At 48.8% G+C, this 14,253-nt stretch overlaps 1 protein-coding gene across 6 annotated transcripts in view; it reads left to right on the forward strand.

Moving 5' to 3' along the window:
- Positions 1-14,253, forward strand: part of LOC124002966 (voltage-dependent calcium channel subunit alpha-2/delta-2-like) — a 359,322-nt gene that overhangs the window by 306,577 nt on the left and 38,492 nt on the right. For all 6 annotated transcript variants that reach the window (XM_046310832.1, XM_046310833.1, XM_046310834.1 and 3 more), the window contains one exon: positions 950-999. In XM_046310832.1, the coding sequence (XP_046166788.1) occupies positions 950-999 (50 nt within the window). The remainder of the gene's footprint in view (positions 1-949; positions 1,000-14,253) is intronic.

Here is a 14,253-nt window from a genome sequence, read left to right on the forward strand (position 1 = left end):
GTGTGTGTGTGTGTGTGTGTGTGTGTGTGTGTGTGTGTGTGTGTGTGTGTGTGTGTGTGTGTGTGTGTGTGTGTGTGTGTGTGTGTGTGTGTGTGTGTGTGTGTGTGTGTGATTGATTGATTGATTAAAAACGCCAGGCATTCTTGTCTCTTAACATTCTGGGGATGTTGTCTCCATTTCGCGGCTCTTCGTATAAACACTCTGTGCTTTAATAACTTGGGGAACGGCTGCAGTTATTGACCCAGAGTGAGTGTGTCTCTCCTCTCCTCCATCCCTAATCAGCAGTCCTGTTCTGTTCTGCCTGGGGTACATCAGCAGCATCCTCAATGAGCCCTAACACACATTACATTGACATCCTGCAGTAAAATGATGATGAGACGGGAGGTCAATGGCCAATTGTTTCCCCATTGCATCTTAATTTAAATCAATCACACAGTACACACACACATGTGTGTACATGCGTACACACACACACACACACACACACACACACACACACACACACACACACACACACACACACACACACACACACACACACACACACACACACACACACACACACACACACACACACACACACACACACACACACACACACACACACACACACACACACGCACACACACACACACACACACACACACACACCACACACACAAACACACCTATCTGCAGCAAATGACAAAATGGCCAAAACACGTAATGGGTACTAAATGCAATGTCCCCATAGAGAACAATCAGCATTCTGCTGAGGAGACATGTTAAAATCATAGCACTACATTTGCTCTAATAGCTTGAGATGATGAGACTTCGCTGGGCTGTTGTGTTATTTCACATATGCATAGCAATTTTACCTTTACAATACACACCACAACAGAACAGCTCCATGTTGTTGGTTATTATCACTGTGTATCCACTGAACAGATTCTCTCACTTTGATCTTCAGGATTCTACTATGAGATTCCATCCATTGGAGCCATCAGAATTAACACGCAGGTGATATATCCTTCCTTCAGTGTGTGTATGTGTGCATTTGTGTGAATCCTTACTGTAACTTCAGGGTGTGTTTTCTAGGTCATGTTGAGTTCATTACTCTCTTTAAAGATAATTATGCCCATGTAGATAATGCCTTTACATATTCCAATTACAAAATGACACAAGAATGCTTGGAAAGAGCAATAGAGAGGAAGTCACAGGGAGAGATAGAGCTCACTTCTGTCTTCTAGTAGAATAGAGAGGAAGTCACAGGGAGAGATAGAGCTCACTTCTGTCTTCTGGAAGAATAGGGATGAAGTCACAGGGAGAGATAGAGCTCACTTCTGTCTTCTGGAAGAATAGAGAGGAAGTCACAGGGAGAGATAGAGCTCACTTCTGTCTTCTGGAAGAATAGAGAGGAAGTCACAGGGAGAGATAGAGCTCACTTCTGTTTTCTAGCAGAATAGAGAGGAAGTCACAGGGAGAGATAGAGCTCACTTCTGTCTTCTAGAAGAATAGAGAGGAAGTCACAGGGAGAGATAGAGCTCACTTCTGTCTTCTGGAAGAATAGAGAGGAAGTCACAGGGAGAGATAGAGCTCACTTCTGTCTTCTAGAAGAATAGAGAGGAAGTCACAGGGAGAGATAGAGCTCACTTCTGTCTTCTGGAAGAATATAGAGGAAGTCACAGGGAGAGATAGAGCTCACTTCTGTCTTCTAGAAGAATAGAGAGGAAGTCACAGGGAGAGGCTTTCAGATCTGCTGTGTTGCCTAATCCACCCCTCCTCTAGTCCCTCCATTACACTACCCCCCCCCACACCCATAGCTGATGCAGCCTGAGTGGCAGTGTACTTAGTAACACATATCTGATAAAGCCTGTGTTTCACAGTGTACTTAGTAACACATAGCTGATGCAGCCTGTGTTTCACAGTGTAGCTGGACAAACAGACAGGATGCTGGTGTGTTGACCTGGGCCAGGCATGTAAAGTAGTCCCTGGTTGTAGCAACGCAATAACCCATAGAACGGTAAGCTTGGATGCTGGCCCCTGGCCCCTGGCCCCTCGACCCTGGCCCTTGGACCCTGGACCCTGGCCCCTCGACCCTGGACCCTGGACACTGGCCCCTCGACCCTGGCCCCTCGACCCTGGACCCTGGACCCTGGACGCTGGACCCTGGACCCTGGACCCTGGACCCTGGACCCTGGCCCCTGGCCCCTCGACCCTGGCCCTTCGACCCTGGACCCTGGACCCTGGACCCTGGACCCTGGACGCTGGACCCTGGCCCCTGGCCCCTGGCCCCTGGCCCCTGGACCCTGGACCCTGGACCCTGGACCCTGGACCCTGGCCTCTACCTACCTGTGGCTCTGTTTCCCTTGGACCTCCTCAGCCTTTTTGCTGGCTGACGTTTATGTTTGCTAAATTGTTCTAGTCAGGTGTAACATTTCCCCTATATCCTGTGAAAAGGTATGCCTGTCATCATCCTGATGAAATATCTCCCTGTGGCGAGAGCGTTAAACGAGAGTTTTAGTGAGATGATAATAGAATAGGTTACGCCTGTCAGCACCTCAGTGTTCAGGCCATGAATAACAAACGGTCACAAGGCACAACACTAAAACAGCACTGTTCTGTGTGTGTTCACACTGGGCGACCCTCCTTGAGTGTAAGATGGATACATAGACTGTTATGGTTAGGGTTCGAGTGGTGCTATAATCGAATATACCATTATGTAAAAGGGGCATTATTTACTGACGATGTGAATAAGACCTCTTTTGCATAGTAAAAGGCGCTGCATGGTCAATCCGACGTCTGCATTGGGCCCTGCAACATTTCCAGTGATACAGTCAGCAGAATCCAGGGCATTCATACAGTACTTCTTGCACTTCGTGGAGCAGCACAGAGCTGTTGTGAAGGAAGTTGTCAAGGAAGTGAGTTTGTGTTTATACAGGACCTCCCTCCCTCACCTACCGTCAACCAATCATGTCAATGCGGAGCTATACGGAGCCTTTGCATTTGGGAGGAGCACCGCAACCCGGTACAGGGCTCGATTTGGCCTCTGCGTGCCTCCAGAGGCTCCGCAATTTCGTCACACCCTCCATACAGTGCCTTAGACCACATTTTTGGATCAAGTGTGAATTTTCTTTAACTCCCTATTTAGTACACGTGATCAGCGCAGTTTAACTACCTAGATCTTTAGTTGGATTAGGATTGAATCCTCCTGAATTCCTCGCCCACAATAGAGATATATTGGAGTTGGTTAAGCGGTCACCAAAGCCTGTTGTTTTCTGATGATCAATTTGAACAGAAACAGCAGGGACTAAGACGTTCCACTGACATCTAGGATCAAACTCCCAAGGTCCGAAGGTTTCCTTATCAGATTTGGGCTTTGTGATCCCTGTCACACAGTCACTGATTTCCCCCAATATCCAATAACAGCATTCCATGGATCAATAAATGATTCCAAAAACATCTTTGACGTTTTGAATCAATAAAATTAACCTACTGCTGTGGTTTATACTGTGGACTACTGTGGTTAACACAGAGAGATGCTTATACTGTACACTACTGTGGTTAACATAGAGATGTGTTTATACACTACTGTGGTTAACACAGAGAGGTGTTAATACTGTACACTACTGTGGTTAACACAGAGAGGTGTTTATACTGTACACTGCTGTGGTTAACACAGAGAGGTGTTTATACACTACTGTGGTTAACATAGAGAGGTGTTTATACTGTACACTACTGTGGTTAACACAGAGAGGTGTTTATACTGTACACTACTGTGGTTAACACAGAGAGGTTTTTATACACTACTGTGGTTAACATAGAGAGGTGTTTATACTGTACACTACTGTGGTTAACATAGAGAGGTGTTTATACACTACTGTGGTTAACACAGAGAGGTGTTTATACACTACTGTGGTTAACACAGAGAGGTGTTTATACTGTACACTGCTGTGGTTAACATAGAGAGGTGTTTATACTGTACTGTGGCTAACACAGAGAGGTTTTATACACTACTGTGGTTAACATAGAGATGTGTTTATACTGTACACTACTGTGGTTAACATAGAGAGGTGTTTATACACTACTGTGGTTAACACAGAGAGGTTTTTATACTGTACACTACTGTGGTTAACACAGAGAGGTGTTTATACTGTACACTGCTGTGGTTAACATAGATAGGTGTTTATACACTACTGCGGTTAACACAGAGAGGTTTTTATACACTACTGTGGTTAACACAGAGAGGTTTTTATACACTACTGTGGTTAACATAGAGAGGTGTTTATACTGTACACTACTGTGGTTAACATAGAGATGTGTTAATACACTACTGTGGTTAACACAGAGAGGTGTTTATACACTACTGTGGTTAACACAGAGAGCTGTTTATACTGTACACTGCTGTGGTTAACATAGAGAGGTGTTTATACTGTACTGTGGTTAACACAAAGAGGTTTTTATACTGTACACTACTGTGGTTAACACAGAGAGGTGTTTATACTGTACACTAATGTGGTTAACACAGAGAGGTGTTTATACTGTACTGTGGTTAACACAGAGAGGTGTTTATACTGTACACTACTGTGGTTAACACAGAGAGATGCTTATACTGTACACTACTGTGGTTAACATAGAGAGGTGTTTATACTGTACACTACTGTGGTTAACACAGAGAGTGTTACGGTAAATGAGTGAAGAGGTGTGGAGTCAGGCGCAGAGAGCAAAAGATGTGGGAAAAACAACACTCTTTAATGTCCCGGAAACAAAACATGTACAAAAGTGGAAACACAAATGAACAGAAATATAAACGGACAGCGTGAAACCCAAATGCCAACAAAAATACACTCAAACAACAAAACAGACGAACAAGCCCGCACGAAACAGAAGCGGGCTGAACAGACTATATATGTCATGTTTTGTCATTTATTATCATGTCTTGTCCCTGTGCTCCCCATTCTATTCGTTTCCCTCTGCTGGTCTTATTAGGTTCTTTCCCTCTTTCTATCCCTCTCTCTCCCCCTCCCTCTCTCACTCTCTCGCTCTCTCTTCTCTCTATCGTTCCGTTCCTGCTCCCAGCTGTTCCTATTCCCCTAATCATCATTTAGCCTTCCCACACCTGTTCCCGATCCTTTTCCCTGATTAGAGTCCCTATTTCTCTCCTTGTTATTCGTTTCTGTCCTGTCGGTTCCTTGTCTAGAATTCACCGTGCTGTGTTTGTGTATCGCCCTGTCGTGTCGTGTTTTCCTCAGATGCTGCGTGGTGAGCAGGTGTCTGAGTCTGTCTGGTTCAAGTGCCTTCCCGAGGCAACCTGCTGTTCACCTGCTGTTCAAGATCGAGTCTCCAGTTTGTCCTCGTCATTTCGAGTGAAAGTTGTGTTTTTTGATTGTATTTACTTTACTGGATTAAAGACTCTGTTTTCGCCAAGTCGCTTTTGGGTCCTCTTTCACCTGCATGACAGAAGGAACCGACCAAGGAATGGACCCAGCGACTTCAGACGCTCGTTACACTGCCGTCGAGATCCAAGGAGCCATGCTCGGCAGACACGAGCAGGAATTGTCTGCTGCTCGCCATGCCGTGGAGAACCTGGCCGCTCAGGTTTCCGACCTCTCTGGACAGTTCCAGAGTCTACGTCTCGTGCCACCTGTTACTTCCTGGCCTGCCGAGCCTCCAGAACCTAGGGTTAATAACCCACCTTGCTACTCCGGGCAGCCCACTGAGTGCCGCTCCTTTCTCACGCAGTGTGAGATTGTGTTCTCTCTCCAACCCAACACATACTCTAGAGAGAGAGCTCGGGTTGCTTACGTCATTTCACTCCTTACTGGCCGGGCTCGAGAATGGGGCACAGCTATCTGGGAGGCAAGGGCTGATTGCTCTAACAAGTTCCAGAACTTTAAAGAGGAGATGATTCGGGTTTTTGACCGTTCAGGTTTTGGTAGGGAGGCTTCTAGGGCCCTGGCTTCCTTATGCCAAGGTGAACGGTCCATAACGGATTATTCTATTGAGTTTCGCACTCTTGCTGCCTCTAGTGAGTGGAACGAGCCGGCGCTGCTCGCTCGTTTTCTGGAGGGACTCCACGCAGTGGTTAAGGATGAGATTCTCTCCCGGGAGGTTCCTTCAGATGTGGACTCTTTGATTGCTCTCGCCATCCGCATAGAACGACGGGTAGATCTTCGTCACCGGGCTCGTGGAAGAGAGCTCGCATCAACGGTGTTTCCCTGCTCCGCATCGCAACCATCTCCCTCCTCTGGCTCAGAGACTGAGCCCATGCAGCTGGGAGGGATTCGCATCTCGACTAAGGAGAGGGAACGGAGGATCACCAACCGCCTGTGCCTCTATTGCGGAGTTGCTGGACATTTTGTTAATTCATGTCCAGTAAAAGCCAGAGCTCATCTGTAAGCGGAGGGCTACAGGTGAGCGCAACTACTCAAGTCTCTCCATCAAAATCCTGTACTACTTTGTCGGTCCATCTACGCTGGACCGGTTCGGGTGCTACATGTAGTGCCTTGATAGACTCTGGGGCTGAGGGTTGTTTCATGGACGAAGCATGGGTTCGGAAACATGACATTCCTTTCAGAGAGTTAGAGAAGCCTACGCCCATGTTCGCCTTAGATGGTAGTCATCTTCCCAGTATCAGATTTGAGACACTACCTTTAACCCTCACAGTATCTGGTAACCACAGTGAGACTATTTCTTTTTTGATTTTCCGTTCACCGTTTACACCTGTTGTTTTGGGTCATCCCTGGCTAGTATGTCATAATCCTTCTATTAATTGGTCTAGTAATTCTATCCTATCCTGGAACGTTTCTTGTCATGTGAAGTGTTTAATGTCTGCCATCCCTCCCGTTTCTTCTGTCCCTACTTCTCAGGAGGAACCTGGCGATTTGACAGGAGTGCCGGAGGAATATCATGATCTGCGCACGGTCTTCAGTCGGTCCCGAGCCAACTCCCTTCCTCCTCACCGGTCGTATGATTGTAGTATTGATCTCCTTCCGGGGACCACTCCTCCTCGGGGTAGACTATACTCTCTGTCGGCTCCCGAACGTAAGGCTCTCGAGGATTATTTGTCTGTGTCTCTTGACGCCGGTACCATAGTGCCTTCTTCCTCTCCGGCCGGGGCGGGGTTCTTTTTGTTAAGAAGAAGGACGGTACTCTGCGCCCCTGCGTGGATTATCGAGGGCTGAATGACATAACGGTTAAGAATCGTTATCCGCTTCCCCTTATGTCATCAGCCTTCGAGATTCTGCAGGGAGCCAGGTGCTTTACTAAGTTGGACCTTCGTAACGCTTACCATCTCGTGCGCATCAGAGAGGGGGACGAGTGGAAAACGGCGTTTAACACTCCGTTAGGGCATTTTGAGTACCGGGTTCTGCCGTTCGGTCTCGCCAATGCGCCAGCTGTTTTTCAGGCATTAGTTAATGATGTTCTGAGAGACATGCTGAACATCTTTGTTTTTGTCTATCTTGACGATATCCTGATTTTTTCTCCGTCACTCGAGATTCATGTTCAGCACGTTCGACGTGTTCTACAGCGCCTTTTAGAGAATTGTCTCTACGTAAAGGCTGAGAAGTGCTCTTTTCATGTCTCCTCCGTTACTTTTCTCGGTTCCGTTATTTCCGCTGAAGGCATTCAGATGGATTCCGCTAAGGTCCAAGCTGTCAGTGATTGGCCCGTTCCAAGGTCACGTGTCGAGTTGCAGCGCTTTTTAGGTTTCGCTAATTTCTATCGGCGTTTCATTCGTAATTTCGGTCAAGTTGCTGCCCCTCTCACAGCTCTTACTTCTGTCAAGACGTGTTTTAAGTGGTCCGGTTCCGCCCACGGAGCTTTTGATCTTCTAAAAGAACGTTTTACGTCCGCTCCTATCCTCGTTACTCCTGACGTCACTAGACAATTCATTGTCGAGGTTGGCGCTTCAGAGGTAGGCGTGGGAGCCATTCTATCCCAGCGCTTCCAGTCTGACGATAAGGTTCATCCTTGCGCTTATTTTTCTCATCGCCTGTCGCCATCTGAGCGCAACTATGATGTGGGTAACCGTGAACTGCTCGCCATCCGCTTAGCCCTAGGCGAATGGCGACAGTGGTTGGAGGGGGCGACCGTTCCTTTTGTCGTTTGGACAGACCATAAGAACCTTGAGTACATCCGTTCTGCCAAACGACTTAATGCCCGTCAAGCTCGTTGGGCGTTGTTTTTCGCTCGTTTCGAGTTTGTGATTTCTTACCGTCCGGGTAGCAAGAACACCAAGCCTGATGCCTTATCCCGTCTGTTTAGTTCTTCTGTGGCTTCTACTGATCCCGAGGGGATTCTTCCTTATGGGCGTGTTGTCGGGTTGACAGTCTGGGGAATTGAAAGACAGGTTAAGCAAGCACTCACGCACACTGCGTCGCCGCGCGCTTGTCCTAGTAACCTCCTTTTCGTTCCTGTTTCCACTCGTCTGGCTGTTCTTCAGTGGGCTCACTCTGCCAAGTTAGCTGGTCATCCCGGTGTTCGAGGCACTCTTGCGTCTATTCGCCAGCGATTTTGGTGGCCGACTCAGGAGCGTGACACGCGCCGTTTCGTGGCTGCTTGTTCGGACTGCGCGCAGACTAAGTCGGGTAACTCTCCTCCTGCCGGTCGTCTCAGACCGCTCCCCATTCCTTCTCGACCATGGTCTCACATCGCCCTAGACTTCATTACCGGTCTGCCTTTGTCTGCGGGGAAGACTGTGATTCTTACGGTTGTCGATAGGTTCTCTAAGGCGGCACATTTCATTCCCCTCGCTAAACTTCCTTCCGCTAAGGAGACGGCACAAATCATTATCGAGAATGTATTCAGAATTCATGGCCTCCCGTTAGACGCCGTTTCAGACAGAGGCCCGCAATTCACGTCACAGTTTTGGAGGGAGTTCTGTCGTTTGATTGGTGCGTCCGTCAGTCTCTCTTCCGGGTTTCATCCCCAGTCTAACGGTCAAGCAGAGAGGGCCAATCAGACGATTGGTCGCATACTACGCAGCCTTTCTTTCAGAAACCCTGCGTCTTGGGCAGAACAGCTCCCTGGGCAGAATACGCTCACAATCGCTTCCTTCGTCTGCTACCAGGTTATCTCCGTTTCAGAGTAGTCTGGGTTACCAGCCTCCTCTGTTCTCATCCCAGCTTGCCGAGTCCAGCGTTCCCTCCGCTCAAGCGTTTGTCCAACGTTGTGAGCGCACCTGGAGGAGGGTGAGGTCTGCACTTTGCCGTTACAGGGCACAGACTGTGAGAGCCGCCAATAAACGCAGGATTAAGAGTCCAAGGTATTGTTGCGGCCAGAGAGTGTGGCTTTCCACTCGCAACCTTCCTCTTACGACAGCTTCTCGTAAGTTGACTCCGCGGTTCATTGGTCCGTTCCGTGTCTCCCAGGTCGTCAATCCTGTCGCTGTGCGACTGCTTCTTCCGCGACATCTTCGTCGCGTCCATCCTGTCTTCCATGTCTCCTGTGTTAAGCCCTTTCTTCGCACCCCGTTCGTCTTCCCTCCCCCCTCCCGTCCTTGTCGAGAGCGCACCTATTTACAAGGTACATAAGATCATGGACATGCGTTCTCGGGGACGGGGTCACCAATACTTAGTGGATTGGGAGGGTTACGGTCCTGAGGAGAGGAGTTGGGTTCCGTCTCGGGACGTGCTGGACCGTTCACTCATTGATGATTTCCTCCGTTGCCGCCAGGATTCCTCCTCGAGTGCGCCAGGAGGCGCTCGGTGAGTGGGGGGTACTGTCATGTTTTGTCATTTATTATCATGTCTTGTCCCTGTGCTCCCCATTCTATTCGTTTCCCTCTGCTGGTCTTATTAGGTTCTTTCCCTCTTTCTATCCCTCTCTCTCCCCCTCCCTCTCTCACTCTCTCGCTCTCTCTTCTCTCTATCGTTCCGTTCCTGCTCCCAGCTGTTCCTATTCCCCTAATCATCATTTAGCCTTCCCACACCTGTTCCCGATCCTTTTCCCTGATTAGAGTCCCTATTTCTCTCCTTGTTATTCGTTTCTGTCCTGTCGGTTCCTTGTCTAGAATTCACCGTGCTGTGTTTGTGTATCGCCCTGTCGTGTCGTGTTTTCCTCAGATGCTGCGTGGTGAGCAGGTGTCTGAGTCTGTCTGGTTCAAGTGCCTTCCCGAGGCAACCTGCTGTTCACCTGCTGTTCAAGATCGAGTCTCCAGTTTGTCCTCGTCATTTCGAGTGAAAGTTGTGTTTTTTTGATTGTATTTACTTTACTGGATTAAAGACTCTGTTTTCGCCAAGTCGCTTTTGGGTCCTCTTTCACCTGCATGACAATATATAACCCTATCCTAACAACCAAACTAGAAACAGGTGCTACCAATTAGACAAAACTAAACGAACACAGAACAACGGATCGGCGATAGCTAGTAGACCGGCGACGACGACCGCCGAGCGCCACCCGAACAAGAAGGGGAGTCACCTTCGGTAATATTCGTGACATTACCCCCCTCCTGACGCCCAGCTCCCGCAGCGCGCCGACGCCGGCCTCGGGGACGACCCGGAGGCCGAGGTGCTGGGCGATCCGGACGGAGGCGATGGAATTCACTCAACATAGATGGGTCTAGAATATCCCTCACCGGAACCCAGCACCTCTCCTCCGGACCGTACCCCTCCCAGTCAACGAGGTACTGCAAGCCTCTCACCCGGTGTCTCAAGTCCAGAATAGCTCGTATCTTGTACGCCGGGGACCCCTCGATGTCCAGAGGGGGCGGAGGAACCTCCGGTACCTCATTTTCCTGCATGGGACCAGCTACCACCGGCCTGAGAAGAGACACATGAAATGAGGGGTTAATACGATAATACGAAGGAAGTAATAATCGATAACAAACTTCATTTATTCTCCTCAGGACTTTAAATGGCCCTATATACTGCGGACCGATCTTCCGGCAGGGCAAGCGGAGAGGCAGGTTTCGGGTCGAGAGCCAGACCCTGTCCCCAGGTGCAAACACGGGGCCTCACTGCGGTGACGGTCAGCGCTCTTCTTCTGCCTTATACTCGCTTGGCGTAATGACTCTTGGACTGCCCTCCAGGTCTCCTTAGAGCGCTGTACCCACTCCTCCACCACAGGAGCCTCAGTCTGGCTCTGATGCCACGGTGCCAGGACCGGCTGGTACCCCAACACGCACTCAAATGGTGACATGTTGGTAGAGGAGTGGCTTAGTGAATTCTGGGCTATTTCTGCCCAGGGAATATATCTCGCCCACTCCCCTGGCCGGTCCTGGCAATACGACCGCAGAAACCTACCCACCTCCTGGTTAACTCTCTCCACCTGACCATTACTCTCCGGGTGATACCCTGAGGTAAGGCTGACTGAGACCCCCAGACGTTCCATAAATGCCCTCCAAACACGGGAGATAAATTGGGGGCCCCGATCAGAAACTATATCCTTGGGCACCCCGTAGTGCCGGAAGACATGGGTGAAAAGAGCTTCCGCAGTCTGTAGGGCCGTAGGGAGACCGGGCAATGGGATAAGACGGCAGGACTTAGAGAACCGATCCACAACGACCAGGATAGTAGTGTTACCCTGAGAGGGGGGGAGGTCAGTAAGAAAATCCACCGAAAGATGGGTCCACGGCCGTTGTGGAACGGGAAGAGGTTGTAATTTACCTCTTGGCAGGTGTCTAGGAGCCTTACTCTGGGCGCACACCGAACAGGAGGAAACATAGAATCGCACATGCCTCCTCAAAGTGGGCCACCAGTACTTCCTCTCAAGACCTCTCACTGTCCTATAAATACCTGGGTGACCTGACGAGGGTAGACAATGAGCCCATCAAATCAATTGATCACGGACAGCCAGCGGCTCGTACCTACGACCCTCCGGACACTGTGGAGGCACAGGTTCCCCCCTTAGCGCCCGCTCGATGTCCGTGTCCACATCCCATACTACCGGTGCCACCAGCTTAGCTGCCGGAATGATGGGAGTAGGATCGATGGACCTGTCCTCAGTGTCATAGAGTCTTGACAGCGCGTCAGCCTTAGTGTTGAGGGAACCTGGTCTATACGAGATAGTGAAACGAAATCTGGTCAAAAACATGGCCCACCTTGCCTGACGAGGATTCAGTCTCCTAGCTGATCGGATATACTCCAGGTTACGATGGTCAGTCCAGATAAGGAAAGGGTGCTTAGACCCCTCAAGCCAGTGTCTCCACACCTTCAGGGCCTTAACCATAGCCAACAACTCCCTATCCCCCACATCATAATTTCGCTCTGCTGGCCCGAGTTTCTTAGAAAAAAAGGCACAGGGGCGGAGCTTCGGTGGCACACCCGAACGCTGTGAGAGCACCGCTCCAACCCCAGCCTCGGATGCGTCCACCTCTACTATAAACGCCAAAGAAGGGTCCGGATGTGCCAACACCGGCGCCTTAGTAAACATCGCCTTCAACTTATGAAAAGCTCCGTTCGCCTCTGCTGACCACTGTAAACGCACCGGCCCACCCTTCAGCAGTGAGGTAATAGGGGCAGCTACCTGACCAAAACCCCGGATAAACCTCCGGTAGTAATTGGCAAATCCCAAGAACCGCTGCACCTCCTTTACCGTGGTCGGAGTCGGCCAATTACGCACGGCCTTAACGCGGTCACCCTCCATTACCAAACCAGAGCTGGAAATGCGATAACCCAGGAAGGAAACTGATTGTTTGGAAAACTCACATTTCTCCGCCTTCACATACAGGTCATGCTCCAGCAGTCGTCTAAGAACCTTGCGCACAAGAGATACATGCGCAGTGCATGTAGCGGAGTAGATCAAAATATCGTCAATATACACCACTACACCCTGTCCGTGCAGGTCTCTGAGTATTTCATCCACGAAGGATTGAAATATAGCTGGAGCATTCTTTAAAACGTATGGCATGACGAGGTACTCATAATGGCCTGACGTAGTGCTAAATGCAGTTTTCCACTCATCTCCCTCCCGAATACGCACCAAATTATAAGCACTACTGAGATCCAGTTTAGAGATCCAGTTTAGTGAAGAACTGCGCTCCATGAAATGATTCCACTACCATAGCAATGAGAGGTAGAATGTCATTGGTGCATTCACCTTATGCATTCACCTTATGCATTCATAAGGTGAATGCATAAGGTGAATGCACCAATTTGTAAGTCGCTCTGGATAAGAGCGTCTGCTAAATGACTTAAATGTAAATGTAAATGTAGTGGGTAACTAAAACCCACTGTGATGGAATTTAGACCTCTATTTTTTATTTTTATTTTATTTTTATTTCACCTTTATTTAACCAGGTAGGCTAGTTGAGAACAAGTTCTCATTTGCAACTGCGACCTGGCCAAGATAAAGCATAGCAGTGTGAACAGACAACACAGAGTTACACATGGAATAAACAATTAACAAGTCAATAACACAGTAGAAAAAAAAAAGAAAAAAAAATGGGCAGTCTATATACAATGTGTGCAAAAGGCATGAGGAGGTAGGCGAATAATACAGTTTTGCAGATTAACACTGGAGTGATAAATGATCAGATGGTCATGTACAGGACGCAAACCACCATCTTTTTTCTTCACAAAAAAAGAAACTCAAAGAGACAGGTGACATGGAGGGCTGAATGTACCCCTGTCCCAGAGCCTCGGTGATATAAGTTTCCATAGTCACCTTCTCCTCCTGGGACAAAGGATACACATGACTCCTGGGGAGTGCAGCGTTAACCTGGAGATTTATCACGCAATCCCCCTGCCTATGGGGTGGTAATTGGGTCGCTTTCTTTTTACTGAAAACGATAGCAAATCGTCATACTCAGCTGGAATGCGCACGGTGGAAACCTGGTCTGGACTCTCCACCGTTGTAGCACCGATGGAAACCCCTACACACCTGCCTGAACACTCATCAGACCACCCCTGTAGAGTTCCCTGTTTCCACGAAATCGTAGGATTATGAATAGCTAGCCAGGTAATCCCCAGAACAACTGGAAACGCAGGTGAATCGATAAGGAACAAACTAATTCGCTCCTTGTGATTCCCCTGCATAATCATCTCCAACAAAATTGTGGCTCTCTTCACCAGCCCTGACCCTAATGGTCGACTATCTAAAGAGTGCACGGTAAAAGGGGGGTCTACTTTTACTAACGGAATCCTCAACCTCTGAGCGAGTCCGCGATCTATAAAGTTTCCAGCTGCGCCTGAATCTACCAGTGCCTTATGCTGGAGAGAAGGAGAATAATTAAGGAAACAAATAAATTAATAGGAACATGTGACCAACAGGAAACTCTGGGAGAGTGTGGTGCTTACTCACCTGGGGTGACCGATGAGTGTTCTGCCTGCC

This window comes from Oncorhynchus gorbuscha, linkage group LG18, assembly GCF_021184085.1.
Source record: "Oncorhynchus gorbuscha isolate QuinsamMale2020 ecotype Even-year linkage group LG18, OgorEven_v1.0, whole genome shotgun sequence".
NCBI lineage: Eukaryota > Metazoa > Chordata > Actinopteri > Salmoniformes > Salmonidae > Oncorhynchus > Oncorhynchus gorbuscha.